This window comes from Anguilla anguilla, chromosome 2, assembly GCF_013347855.1.
Source record: "Anguilla anguilla isolate fAngAng1 chromosome 2, fAngAng1.pri, whole genome shotgun sequence".
Classification (NCBI taxonomy): Eukaryota; Metazoa; Chordata; class Actinopteri; order Anguilliformes; family Anguillidae; genus Anguilla; species Anguilla anguilla.
In genome coordinates, this window is record NC_049202.1 from 68,833,762 (window position 1) to 68,847,414 (window position 13,653).

The 13,653-nt window shown below is 44.4% G+C and overlaps 1 protein-coding gene across 1 annotated transcript in view; it reads right to left on the reverse strand.

Annotated features, from left to right (window-relative positions):
* Nucleotides 1–10,473, reverse strand: part of LOC118220545 (growth factor receptor-bound protein 2-like) — a 40,725-nt gene extending 30,252 nt beyond the window's left edge. Inside the window, exons 1-2 of the mRNA XM_035404370.1 lie at nt 10,271–10,473; nt 7,950–8,223 (exon numbers count right to left, since the gene is read on the reverse strand). Coding sequence (XP_035260261.1) covers nt 7,950–8,027 — 78 coding nt within the window. The 5' untranslated portion in view covers nt 8,028–8,223; nt 10,271–10,473. The remainder of the gene's footprint in view (nt 1–7,949; nt 8,224–10,270) is intronic.
* Nucleotides 10,474–13,653: the final 3,180 nt, after the last annotated feature.

Sequence of the window (13,653 nt, forward strand, 5' to 3'; positions counted from 1 at the left end):
TAATAAAGCCACCGATAAGACGTGGACGGATGTCGACAAACACGTCGATGAGAGCTTTGCGGGCCTTTCCACTGTACGCGTCTGGCAGCTCTCCGGCGAGTTTTACTCACTGCCTGCAGGGAAGGGCACGTCTCCCCAGCTGGCCCACGTCACAGACAAACCTCATGTTAGGAAAGCAATGGGGCGGGAGCATGCATGCTAGCAATAGACTAACCTGCTGTAGAGACGCGTTACAAACATTCCCACTTATCGATTTAGGTTCGAGGGAACAGTCAGGCAAGGCTGTTGCACGGACATGTTCACTAAATTAAAATTTAAAAAAACGTTCCACTGAAAATTCGACCAGGAGCACCCTTATGGCATCTGATTCTGTAAATGCAATGTATATTTTAACATGGATTGAACTGCTAAATGCAAGATAAATTAATAGCAAACATCAGTGGTCTATGCTAATGTAATATGCTAGCAATCACATACAAATGAATTAAGACTATTGTATACTATTCGCAATGGATTTACAAGTGAATTTCTATGATATTATCTATGTAAAGGTAGAGACTATGTTGAATATAGATATATGTTGTCTGAATAGGCAGAAGCACATAAAAATCACAGGCAAAAGACTGCAGTTTATCCTTTCTCTGGACTAAAAAGATTTGCATGGCAGCGTGAAATGAATAACTGCACAGGGCACTTCTCAGTATCGTGTTTTTATCAGGTGGAATTTCCCCAACTCTCAGAATAGCACATTAATACAACCCGGTTACTCAGTTCAGTAATTTCATGCTTACTTTCCAAAGGTTTTAAAAATAATCAAATTTTTAGGAGTGATCTAGCGTGTCTTATTTGAATGGACAGACTAAAAAACAAGGATGGCATTACTTTTTCCAGAATATCTTCAGAAAACACAAAATGGTAATCATTGGGAGCGTTTGATTTGTCAATTCAAGGCAGCAGTTTTTGTTTTTTTTGGGTTTTTTTTTTGGACAAGCACTTCGGTGACCTGCGTCCAATCACATCAAACTGCTAATGAATCCCATTACAGAACACAAACTGCATGAAGGGAGCTGCCTCTCCTCTCGCCCGGGGCGCCAGCGCGGCTCCTGCATCCCAGGCAGCACCGGGCTTGTAAAACCACCAGCGGCTGCTGCCAAAAATCCAGAGGAGCGAGGGGAAACGGCTCAAGGTGACCGGCAGATTTACGGCGAGTTTGAAGTGAAGTTTTCGTCATATCGTCTGGGAACAGAGACGGCGTTCGCGCTTCCGGCTTGCGACACGACAGCGGTCTGCCGCGCTTTGCCCCGACAAGCTAAATTCCAGAAAACGAACGCAGGCAAGCCAGTCGGCTTACGCAAGGAGTTAGCAACTTCCTGTGAAGAACGCGGTCCACGCCTGCCACGCGCAGGGTTTTACGTAATCAATAGGAGTGATAGATCAGTCGTTGGTGCTGAAGCTGCGGGGGACGGCACTCACGAGGCCTCTATTGCGTGACGTTAAAGATTCCAGGAAGGAGATGATGTCACTAATCCCTTTTTCTTCCCGCTGCGATTAATTTCCCGTGAACTGCTCGAGACCGAGGAGGAGCAGCCAGAATACAGAAACTCCCTCATCGTTACGAGTAGAATGTAACCCTCAAAACTGAAGGCGTAAAAACTCTTTACAAATCCATCCCACCCAAAACAGGGTCCCTACACTTAGTGGTCTGATTGACTGAAGCGCTTCATTGATCTCCAGTGGAAATTCCCCAACATAACCACATAACCCACCCACCCCCCACCCCCGAAACTGTTTGGTATTCTCAATATGTGGGTCACATAAAACGTCCTGGAAAATTATGTCTTGAAAAGAGTGGGGGCCCAGGTGTTCATACTGTGCAGTACAGACTATAAATCACAATCTGTAAGGTGCCCCTAAGGGAAGTCTCCATGAAAGGTGCCCAGATTGCCACTCATTCTGAACGCGAAACAGGACAGCCTGTAAAGCCTCTCCCCGCTCCGGTCCACAGTCTCCAGTGAGGCCGGCGGTGGGGGGGGGGGTACAGGACCAGCGCAGGGACATTTAGACAGGCCTTTCGAGAAAAACACAAGGGCTTGTACGTGACGGCAGCGGATCAGGTCGGGAGTCTCGACCTCCTCCTCCTCCTCCTCCTCCTCCTCCCACTGCAAAGGCCAGAAGCCCACCTGCTCTGGGCGACTCCCGCCCTGTCCGAGGGCAGAGGCGGGGTTATGGGCGGGGTTAGGGGCGGGGCTTACGAAGCAGTCCTCAGGCACTCGCACAAGGGCCCCATTATGCGACGCGCGAGCCCGGCAGTGACTGACTGCTGCACATGCCACAGCGCACGCTGGCAGGGGTATCGGAGCTCAGCGAGATGCAGACCCTGTGGGAATTTCACACATTTCTCTGTCCCTCGCATTCTCTCAGCTTCTCCATTAGAGTCGCGTCAGGCGCACTATGTGAATCTGCAGAATGCAATGGAAGACCCCTGGAGCCCGGTATAAAGCACACTGCATGCCTTGCCCTGAGCCCATGGTAACTGAGTAAGGACAGAGAGTGCTGCAGTCTGGGCCCAGCGAATCACCAGCTGATCCAGTCAGTGTTGGTCTTGGCACCCTGCCTCTATCAGAGGGCCATAATGCACTTTGCTCTACGTATAAAAAAATAAAAAATAAAAAATAAAAAAAACCGTCGCCGGGACGATGTGCCAGGCTGTCCTTTGACTCGGAGCGCCCTTTGCGAGCACTCCGCCATGCCCGCACTCAGACACAAGCCCTGGCGTACTCGGGCACGCCGCCGCACGCGCTGCCGACAAGCACACACAACAAAGCGCGCATCAGCCAAACAGTGTGATTTCACTGGCGTAACATTGGCAGAGCTGCCACATTCAAATTATGTTCTGGGAAAAAAAAACAACAAAAAAAAAAACCAAAAAAAACCACTGTAAAAAAAAAAAAAACACGGAAATGATTGGGCGGATCCAAACCGCGCCTGTGCTGCGAAGCCGTGAGCACAGCCGGCACAGTCTGAGGCTGCGCCCCGTTTCTGCTCGCTCGCCCTGATGACTCTTAGGGGCGCAGGGGGCTCGGTAACGTCCTCCAGCGTGAAAGACGCATCCACACGCCACAGCTGTGCGTCCCCTCCCACACTTCCTCCTCCTCCTGCAGCTGCTGTGCCGCCGAGACGCAGCGAGGTCTGAGACGCCACCTTCCCTTCGGGGGCCAACAGCACGCGTCGTACGTAGCTTTGCAACAGCAAGCCACCCTCGTCACTGTGCTATATTTTCTATAAACCGGTAGGCGCATTTTAGACAGACACAAACGACTATGAGTTAGGGTGGGAGGGGGCGTTAATGTTTTATTGAGATAATCAGACTAAAAGCAGAACTTAAGTCGTCGTGAACTCTTAAGATTTAATGAAGTAATTTTTCCATCGTGCACTCTCGACCCTGAAACAATTTACAAGAGTATTCAAAATGATTTTAATTTATTATTTATTTTTTTTAAACAGACAGCCATTGCAACAGAGCTTTGCACAGTAGAATCAGGAAGATTAACCCAACGGGAAGGAAGAGGTCGAGTTCTGAGGAGAATGCCTGACCCCACCGCCAGCGAGTCTTTCTCTGTAAGAACCTACTATTTGGCATTACGAGTCAACCGATGAGGACATTAATCCTGAAGAAAGATTAAGATTAGAAGGGCTTAGTGGAGGGAGCTGCCCCTCCTGACTGAACGCTGCTTCCAAAGAGATACCCACAAGCCCCCGCTTCCAAAGAGATACCCACAAGCCCCTGCTCCCAAAGAGATACCCACAAGCCCCCCGCTCCCAAAGAGATACCCACAAGCCCCCCGCTTCCAAAGAGATACCCACAAGCCCCTGCTCCCAAAGAGATACCCACAAGCCCCCCACTTCCAAAGAGATACCCACAAGCCCCCGCTTCCAAAGAGATACCCACAAGCCCCCCGCTTCCAAAGAGATACCCACAAGCCCCCGCTTCCAAAGAGATACCCACAAGCCCCCGCTCCCAAAGAGATACCCACAAGCCCCCGCTCCCAAAGAGATACCCACAAGCCCCCGCTCCCAAAGAGATACCCACAAGCCCCCGCTTCCAAAGAGATACCCACAAGCCCCCGCTTCCAAAGAGATACCCACAAGCCCCCGCTCCCAAAGAGATACCCACAAGCCCCCGCTCCCAAAGAGATACCCACAAGCCCCCGCTCCCAAAGAGATACCCACAAGCCCCCGCTTCCAAAGAGATACCCACAAGCCCCCGCTTCCAAAGAGATACCCACAAGCCCCCGCTTCCAAAGAGATACCCACAAGCCCCCGCTTCCAAAGAGATACCCACAAGCCCCCGCTCCCAAAGAAATACCCACAAGCCCCCCGCTTCCAAAGAGATACCCACAAGCCCCCGCTCCCAAAGAGATACCCACAAGCCCCCGCTCCCAAAGAGATACCCACAAGCCCCCGCTCCCAAAGAGATACCCACAAGCCCCCGCTTCCAAAGAGATACCCACAAGCCCCCGCTTCCAAAGAGATACCCACAAGCCCCCGCTTCCAAAGAGATACCCACAAGCCCCCCGCTTCCAAAGAGATACCCACAAGCCCCCCGCTTCCAAAGAGATACCCACAAGCCCCCCGCTTCCAAAGAGATACCCACAAGCCCCCCGCTTCCAAAGAGATACCCACAAGCCCCTGTACCACGAGCCTCTGTGCGCTCCGGTGCGTCAGACAACGGACCCGCAGGCAGGCCGCTCTCGCCGCGGCACATCCCATAATCCCCCCGCCCCTCGGGCCCCAGCACGAGCACGGGCACGGGCAGGGGCCCTGAAGGAGCTCCGGGACAGGGGGGCAGGAGCGGCACGCGCGTAACCCCTGCACGGATTTTAGTAGAGCTACGCGCTACGGCAGCGCCGCGGGCTCAGCGCACCGCCTTCAGGCGGCATTCTCACGCTCGCTGATTAATGCTTCTGCAGCGCTTAACACAAACACAGGCCCAGGAGACACCGCAGACTGCGGCCTCCCTCCCCCCTGGGACCGGGCCCCGACACCGGGCTGACAACTGGGGCCACTCCATGATGGGGTTATTTTTTATTTTATTTATTTATTTTATTTTTTAAGTGGCAGGAATAGTTTAAAATTATTTAATTTCACATTAGTTGGGCAAATGGATAAACACACAATGATATATGATGCCACTCTCTAAGAAACACAGTCTATAAGGAGTTTACTGTTTCCTACAAATCCTAGCCAACTGTAAACATTTTTCCATTATGTATCAAGTCTTGTTATTTTACAATTAAAACAATATAATAGAATTGGCAAGGTTTACTTGAACCGGAAAAAAGCTACTGGTCACTCGCTAGCTAGCTAGATAACAATGGCTAACAGAGAGTTAGACTTAAGTGGCTAATGCCAATGAGACCTAGGAAAACTGTAGGCTGGTTAAAACCTGGGTACAGTTTGTACTCGATACAAAATAAATAAAAGCAAATATAAGCATCGGCAGCCGCTACAACTGCAAGAATAGCGATCAGTTATTTAAAATCTGCCTTCACAACCCTGGTGCTGGGGACATGTCTATCCTGCTTTAAATTCAAACAGGGCTCAGAGTTAATTAGGTTTGAATGAGCTGGTAATGGAATACTGATCTTTACGTGAGATCACAAGATTTCTTTTGAGGAAAAGAAATGTGCTGCTGTTGTGTTCAAACTAACAAATTAAACATGCTCATTCGCTGTTTCTATTTTTGTACCCCTTGAACAAACGTGTCCAGTCAGTTATCCTACGCTACAACAAACAATTGACTACTCTTAACGAATGCAGCTGTAAACGTGCCTGTTACCAATTTGGTCCAGGAGCAAAGACACACATAACGGACTTATACACGTATCCACCTGTTAGACTTCAGAAACACAGACACACACCTACAGACAGAGAGCTCGGCTGTAGTGATGAGCAGAGCAGAGCAGAGCTGGGAGAGCGCTCTGTAGCACAGACGCAGCTCAGTGTGCAACACCGCCAGCACGAAAGAGCACGGTCCAGCAGATCTGTCCAAAAAACGGTCCCGGCCCTTTTCAAAACATCAGCGAAAAAAAAATAAAAAAATAAAAAGGGCTCTGAGAACCTACGAGCCAAAGAACGACATCTGAACAGGCGTTTTGGGAGTAAACACGCTGAGCTTGAAGCTCTTTTCAGGCAGTGAGGCTGTTTGCCTCACAGGCAGGATGGGAGAGGGTTTTAGGCCAACAGGGCGCTTCTCTTTTTCAAACATTAAGTCAAAAGACACATCTCTGTTCAGATGAGTCGTTACCCTTCAGTACTCCAGCTGCTGACCTATGTCATTACAAACAAAAAAAAGGAAAAACGACTTTCTGGATCTTAAATAGCATTCCTCTGCTATTTTAACCCGTGCTTGCCAGGGCTCCGTTGACATCTGAAAAGAAGGATTAAGATGATTACATCCAAATCCCCTGCACTTGCATGCAGAAATGTTCACCGCATTCCAGCTAATAACTTGATAACCCATCCAGCCTGTGGCGCATAAGGAGCTCTGAACTTCCTCTGAGAGAAAAAGAAAAGGCATGGAATGGGCTTTTAATCGAAACAGCTGCAAAGTAAAGGCCCCCGTTTGACAAAGAAATAAATGGATGAAAACGTAAAAATTCAAGATTCACGTAGAAGAGCGCAGAATACAAACTACAGGGCATTCACCCCTAAGAGCTTTCTGTCCTCTTGGGACAGGCAGGGGAACAACCCGGTGTGACATGAGAAAAACCGGTCTCAGTCGTTCACGACTTTTAGCCATCTGCTCCGGGAGACAAACTGGAGGCCTACTCTGATAATGCTTTGCAGCCCGACTGGAAAAGCTGAATTATGCATTTAATTTATTTGCTTCACCTTTTCCTTTTTTTATTACAGACGGACAACTCCGCTTCACAAATCGCGTTTCACTTCAATCTGAAAAAAAAGGGATAACGAACAAGGCTTGGTACAGAGGACCGCTACAGTCCAGTGCTGGGTGAGTGCAGATAAGATCTTTACCGCTATTCCTTGAAAACATGACAAACACTTCCTTGTTAACTGAACTGCAGTATAACACCATGGCCACTGCACAATTCAAATGTTATGGAAGCAATAAAAATTAGGCAGACAGATCATTGTGTGTGCCTGTGTGTGTGTGTGTGTGTGTGTGCGTATGAGAGAGAGTGTGTATGTGAGTGTGTGTTGGTGTGTGTGTGTGAGGAAGGGAAGTTCTCAGGTGATTTAGTTGGAAAATCTAAAAATTCTGAAGCTCAGTCACATCCACTTGTATTCACTGCTCAACATATCAGAAACGCAGATATTAACTGCTCATAACAGACGAAATTTGAGTCAAACGATTTAATCCATCTCACTGACACACAGGGTTTGTGGGCTTCAAATTGAAATAAATTTACTTCCTGACAGCTGACCTCATTCTCGTTTAAAGTGCAGGCATTTGTTTTAATTACAGGACAAATACATCTGCCAGTATTTTAAAAAATCACATTCCAACTTTTGTGTTAAAAAAAAGGAATCCCTTCACCCAAAACAAAATATATTGTCTGGGAAATCAATGATATCCAAGAAAATAAAAATACGATTTCCCATTTCTGAGAAAATTGTCAAAAATCCTATAAAGGTTTACTATAAGTCAAGAGACAGTTGGAATTAATTTGCTGCGCAACTTTAGCAATATATATTTTGAAGTTGATTAAACAAAATAATGTAATTGCACACTGTCATCTGTCATATTATTACACTCTATTATACTATATTATGAAATGAAAACGCTAGTCCGTACAAAAGAGTCCACTAGTAAAAAATAACGAGCAAAATAAGTTAAGACATATAATAAATGAGTGTACACACATATGAACACATGCAGTGCAAGTTACATCTTGGAAAAAAAAATCACGAAATACTGCGGTTACCTTCAATACTTCCCCACGTTTAAAACTCAGCTCGTCCTCAGCAGTGGCTTTGAAATCGTACTTGGCGATGGCCTCCATGGTGCGTGCCGCTGAACACCTGTGTGCTGTGGTTGAACAGGTAAACTAAATCGTTGCAGTAGGTTGGATTATTCCTTGTTCACAAAAACAAAAAACAGAACCCACAGTCCTGATATGGGTCTCTGTGAGTCTCTCCTCCCTTTAAGACCCGTTCCACTGAGGCAAGACCGCTCACATAAATGTCCAGGCCACGAACCTGAAAATGAAATGGTATGTCAACAAACCTATCGCTACGATGCGCTTTTGTATTTGGAAGTTAAGAATAATAAATCGCTAATTCAAGCGTTTGATGGGGCCGCGCCCTGAGACACGACTGGCATTGAAAGACAAATGTATCCGAAAAGAGGAAGGAAACCGTCTAAATGACATTCCTTGTAGCCAATTACAGCCGCCTGCCAACACAAATGTCCAATCGGCTCCGAGTAAAGGAAGTATCCAATGAGTGGATACAATCGTTCAAAGCCCAATGGGACTGCGACAGCCTGTCTCTAGTCCAATGGTTTAACAAGAATGTGACAGCCCGGTTGATGTTAGCAAAACGAGTCAGAAGCTTAACTGGGCCTGCTGAAGAACATTAACGTTAGCTTTCTGGTTCACTAGCTAACGTGGAATGCATACAACAATGAATAACCATGGTACTGCTCCGATAGTCATGAACAACACCAACTTCTGGATTATAATGTAACGTTAGTTACCTATGCTGATATTGCACATTAGATTGATACAACATTTTTATTGAAATAATATTATAACAATCTAGTCGACGTCACTACGCACTATATGAGAGAAAGTCTACGAGTTTTTTCGGCTGTCAAAATCATTGGCTATATCACGGAATAGCCAAGTTACATATTACGAAGCAGCCCCACGCCAGCTAGCCAACTCGTTAACGTTGCAGCAAATAGCGGTGAAAAATACTGTAACGTTACGACTGGTAGCCTGGCTTAGGCTAGTTATCTAAAATGTCTGCAAATTGTAACTGCACAATTTGAGAATTATATTTTTTTGTTGCACATTATCTCCATCTAAGCGGCTAGCCAGATCTGTAGACCAGCATTTTTCTGAAATGCAAGTTTGACAATACTGAACTAGTAGATGATATAGATCTACTTTATCTACTTAGTCCAGCTCTACCGTTAGCCGAATTATCCTGTAAGTTAACTAAATTCTTTCTAAAACAGGGACGATGAAAATCTTATATTTTCGTTCTGCGACAAATAACAGTTAAAGAAAGAAAAACTAAACGTAAGGACACGACAGTCTGAAGATTAAACAACTTCAGTCTAACGTTACACAATTATGTTCATCAAACTGGCCCGGACAGTAACGTCAACTTCAGCAATGTTTCTAGCTAGTCGCGCTAACTGGCAATATGAGAATGGTGCAAACTCCGTTATCGCTAAATAGCCAATGTTATCTAACGTTAGCTAGCCTAGGAACATTAGCTAGGTAGAGTAAGCAGAAACGCCTCGCATTTACCGTCAGGCTTTTCTGATAATGGCTAATTAGACATCGACTAAAATGTTTGCCGTAGCTAACTCTAACGTTTGCTTAACATAAATATACCAATTTCGCTAATTTGGTTTGTTTCACGTTCTTTTCATCGTTACTTAGCCAAGCTAGTCTAGTCTATATCAGATGTGTTGGTAGCATTTCGTAGCTAAGTTAACCGTAACAGTATTTTCCTACTCGGCTCGTAGCTGGTCCTTATTTAACTTGCTAGTTAAAGTTAGAGCAGTTAAAAAAACGTTAGACTAACTTAGTTCTATGTTTCATATGATAGGTCGTATTGTCAAATTAGCTAGATCAACACATCGCCATGCAACCCACAATATACAGTTGATTAGCGAGCACTGCGTGGCTTATTTGCAAGATACATTGCAAAAGATACGTTAAATTAGATGTTTCCACAAAAGAGCGCAGGCTATTTAGCCATTTGCAAAAGCTTGCGGTTTAGATTCTTAGCAATCTGGCTGGCACGGTAAGACAGAACGGGCAGCTAACGTTATACTATCAACAACTTGGTTACACCACTAGCTGTATTATTAGCCTTATTTGCTTTTCAACCTTTAGCCCAAATACTTTCCACTCTGATTTTCATATACGTCAGACAACAACTAAACTGTGTCAGTTGTCAGTAGTAGGATGAGAGATTGGCCTTGCTCGCAACCTCAGTCCAGAAAACGAAGAAAACACATATTCTTGCAGTAATTGCTAGACAAGGCTGGGCAAAAGAAACTCACCGTCTGTCACGGCGTCATACACAGTTCAAACTCTTAGCTCGCTAGCTCGCTGCCTCGCTGCGTAGTTACGCAAGTTTTTCGTCTCACCCTTGAAACTGAGACTATTTTGTTATGTTAGACACTCCTATCTCTAATTCCGTCGTGTTGTATCATTTAAATACTAGCTACTTTTCAAAGCAAGCACAGTTACTTCTGTCTCTGTTACACCGATTGAGAAAACTCTCGCGACACCTCAGAATCTGTGTGGTGTAGAACCTATGTATAGAACGCCGTAGCCTGGCTTGCTCCGCTCTCTGCCCCGCCCTCTTTAAAAACTCAATACTGTAAATGTCAGTTTCACGCACAAATTAAGTTCTGTCTGAGATGCAAGGAGATTTATCGTGATAAGTTTAACAATTAATGTGCAGTGTCATCATAGTAGTCCTGTAAACTACGTTATGTAGGTATAGGCTACATGTAGACGATTTAACTTCAACGTTTACCCGTTAGAATCATTATTCCAGGTTCTATCAACTATCAATTAAATTCTCTTCATGCGTAAAATTATCCGGCGCATTGGTATATATAACTGTCACCAGAATCCAGAGTTCAGAAATTTAAATGATTTTTTCCGTAAAATAGGGGGGAGAGAGAGAGAGCATAATACACACTTATTCCAAATAAGTATATAGTCAGAGTCCCATATAAACGACTATGAGCGAGCTACAGCAAGAAGTCCTCTAAAAAAAAAGTTTTACTGCCGGAAAAACGTCTATGCTACGACTCTATAAAAGTCGACTTTGATAGGATTACCATCTAGCGGCACTTTTCGGATGTGCGCCACTGTCGTCTGCGTTTTGGATTGTACTTTCCATGCTTTCATATCCTATTAGGCGTATACTTATAAACATGTTTCCCCGGTCGATTTGTAGGTGTCGTGGCAATTGCGTGGCTTGCTGTGAACGCCTCCATCTCTTTTAATAGTGATAAGATATTCTAATTATTCTGGGGTCTGTGGTCTGTGTTGAAATGTGTCCCGTGCTGCCCACAGAAGACTGCTGATAGCTGCAGCAGAATGAATTCTGAAGTGTACAGAAGCATCTTATCTGCTGAAGTTCAATCCAATGCCTCCAAGCTCAGTTGATGGTGCCTCATCTCACAGCAATACAATTATCCCAAACGGGTGACCCTACAGATGAGCTTTTCAAAGCCGAAAACGGCTAAATCTTGGACTGGCCAATTCAGTCACCCAAACTGAATCCAATTGGACACGCGTATCATGAAAAGAAAACTTAAGAGGACCGGCCCCTGAAACAAGCAGGAGCTGAAGATTGCTGCAGGACTGCCAGAGCATCACCAGAGAATATAGTCAGCATCTGGTGATACCTATGGGTCACAGACTTCAAGCAGTCATTGCATGCACTGGTAAGCATGACTACTAAACAGGACTACTTTCATTCACGTAACATAAACATTAATGTCCCAAATGTTGTGGTGTCCTGAAATGTGAGGCTATGTATGAAAAGTGCTGTAATTTCTACATGATATTTTTAATGTGTATAAAAATTATTATACAATGTGTATAAAAACACCCTTAGACAAAAGCTGCAGATGCTCACTTTTTACCACATTTGAATTGTTTGAATGCAAATCAAAAATTGTGGCAGAGAGAGCCAAATTAAGAAAAAATGTCTTTGTCCCAAACATTATGGAGTTCACTATATGTTCTTAGTATGGACACAGCCAGGACTGTTCTTCTGACAATCAGGTGAGTGGATGTACCTGTGAGCCTGAAGCTGTGCCAGAGTGCTAGACCTGGTGTCACAGCAGGTCAATGACTCAGTACAGGAAATGTGTGTGTGTAGGGGGGTGCTTTTAGTTTATCTGTATGTTTCTTCAGATATAATCTGATTAAAGTGAGGATGGTGGGTATAAAATTCCTTTGTCAATAGCTATGTATATGGCCTCACGCCATACAGATATCTCTGATGTACCAACCCCATATAGTGCTGCACAGATGTTTTGTTCACAGTCTGTTCATAGTCTCTCCTCTAGAATTAAAGGTCTAGAACAGGCCTCTAAGCATATTTAATATGAACATAATTATGTGCCATTTTTTTCTGACTGTGATCTCTGTTAACATTCTTATAACATTAATTCACTGATTAAATACACACTTCATACCACACTAACACCAAAATAAGCTGTTTGGATGGTAAGTCTGTGTATCCTGCATTTAAGATGATCATCTTTTATGCATACTCAGTGACCCCTGTGTGGAATGACAGAAACTGAGTGCTTATTTTTGACACCTGTGATTTTGTTGCGCAAGTTAGGCTTGAGCATAACTTTATCGCCACCTGGTGGTGAAAGCCATGTATTAACCCTACTTCACACACCAGATTAAAACGACCGTGTCATTCAAGGAAAACGAACAAACTCAACCTCCCTTGCACAAGCGGCAAAATGTTAGTGTCATTCTTTATCAAATAACCTTTGGTGTGTTGTACAGCAGCAATACTTCGATTTTCACAGCTCAGCCTCCACTTTAATTATCCATGTCATTGTTGACATAGTCCCTGGGGAATGTTGCTGATGAGGAGGACCCGTCCCACAACAAATCTTTATCTGGCCTAGGAAGAAGTTATTGTCAGTCTTACCCTCATTATATACATTTTATTCCATCAGTTCTGAAATTTAATCGGTGTGTTCAAAACGCATAGTTTATGTCCTAACGTTACATGTGATAGAAGGATTGAACCTGTCCTCTGAAAATAAATTTGTTTAATTTTAAACCATCATGAACGACGTGAGCACGCTTATTATTTTAATATTGTTCATTTAATACATAGGGAATTTTGCAGAGATATTTACAGATTACGTTTTAAAGCCAGAATCTAGGTAGCAATGGCAGTTATGTAGCCAGTTCCCTAATCACTATATTTTCATCCCAATGGTACATTAAGTAGTCTTATGACACATAGATGTATGGTAAAAGATTAAATAACTATCATCTTGAGTGATATCACTTGCCATATAACAAGTTTGCTTTGCATTTTCACTTTTGTGTGCCATTTGAATCTTAATCACGACTTCAATGTTATTTTTTGTTTTGTTCCTTTTCAAAAAAATTGTGGATTTAATCACATTGTATTTTTCTGGACAAGTCACTGCAGGATCAAGCCTTCAGAAGAGGGGCAGGCCCTCTCTGCTACATTATAGTGAAGGTACACCTTTAACCCTCCTGTTCTGTTCATTTTTTAGGTACAGCAAAAATGTTCCCGGGTCAATCCCCATACAGGGGGGGTTTGCAAATACATGAAATGAACCATTTTCATTTAAAATGTTGATTACACTAATTAAGGCCAGTAGAAGAAGTTTCATACTGAAAAAATAATTTTAAG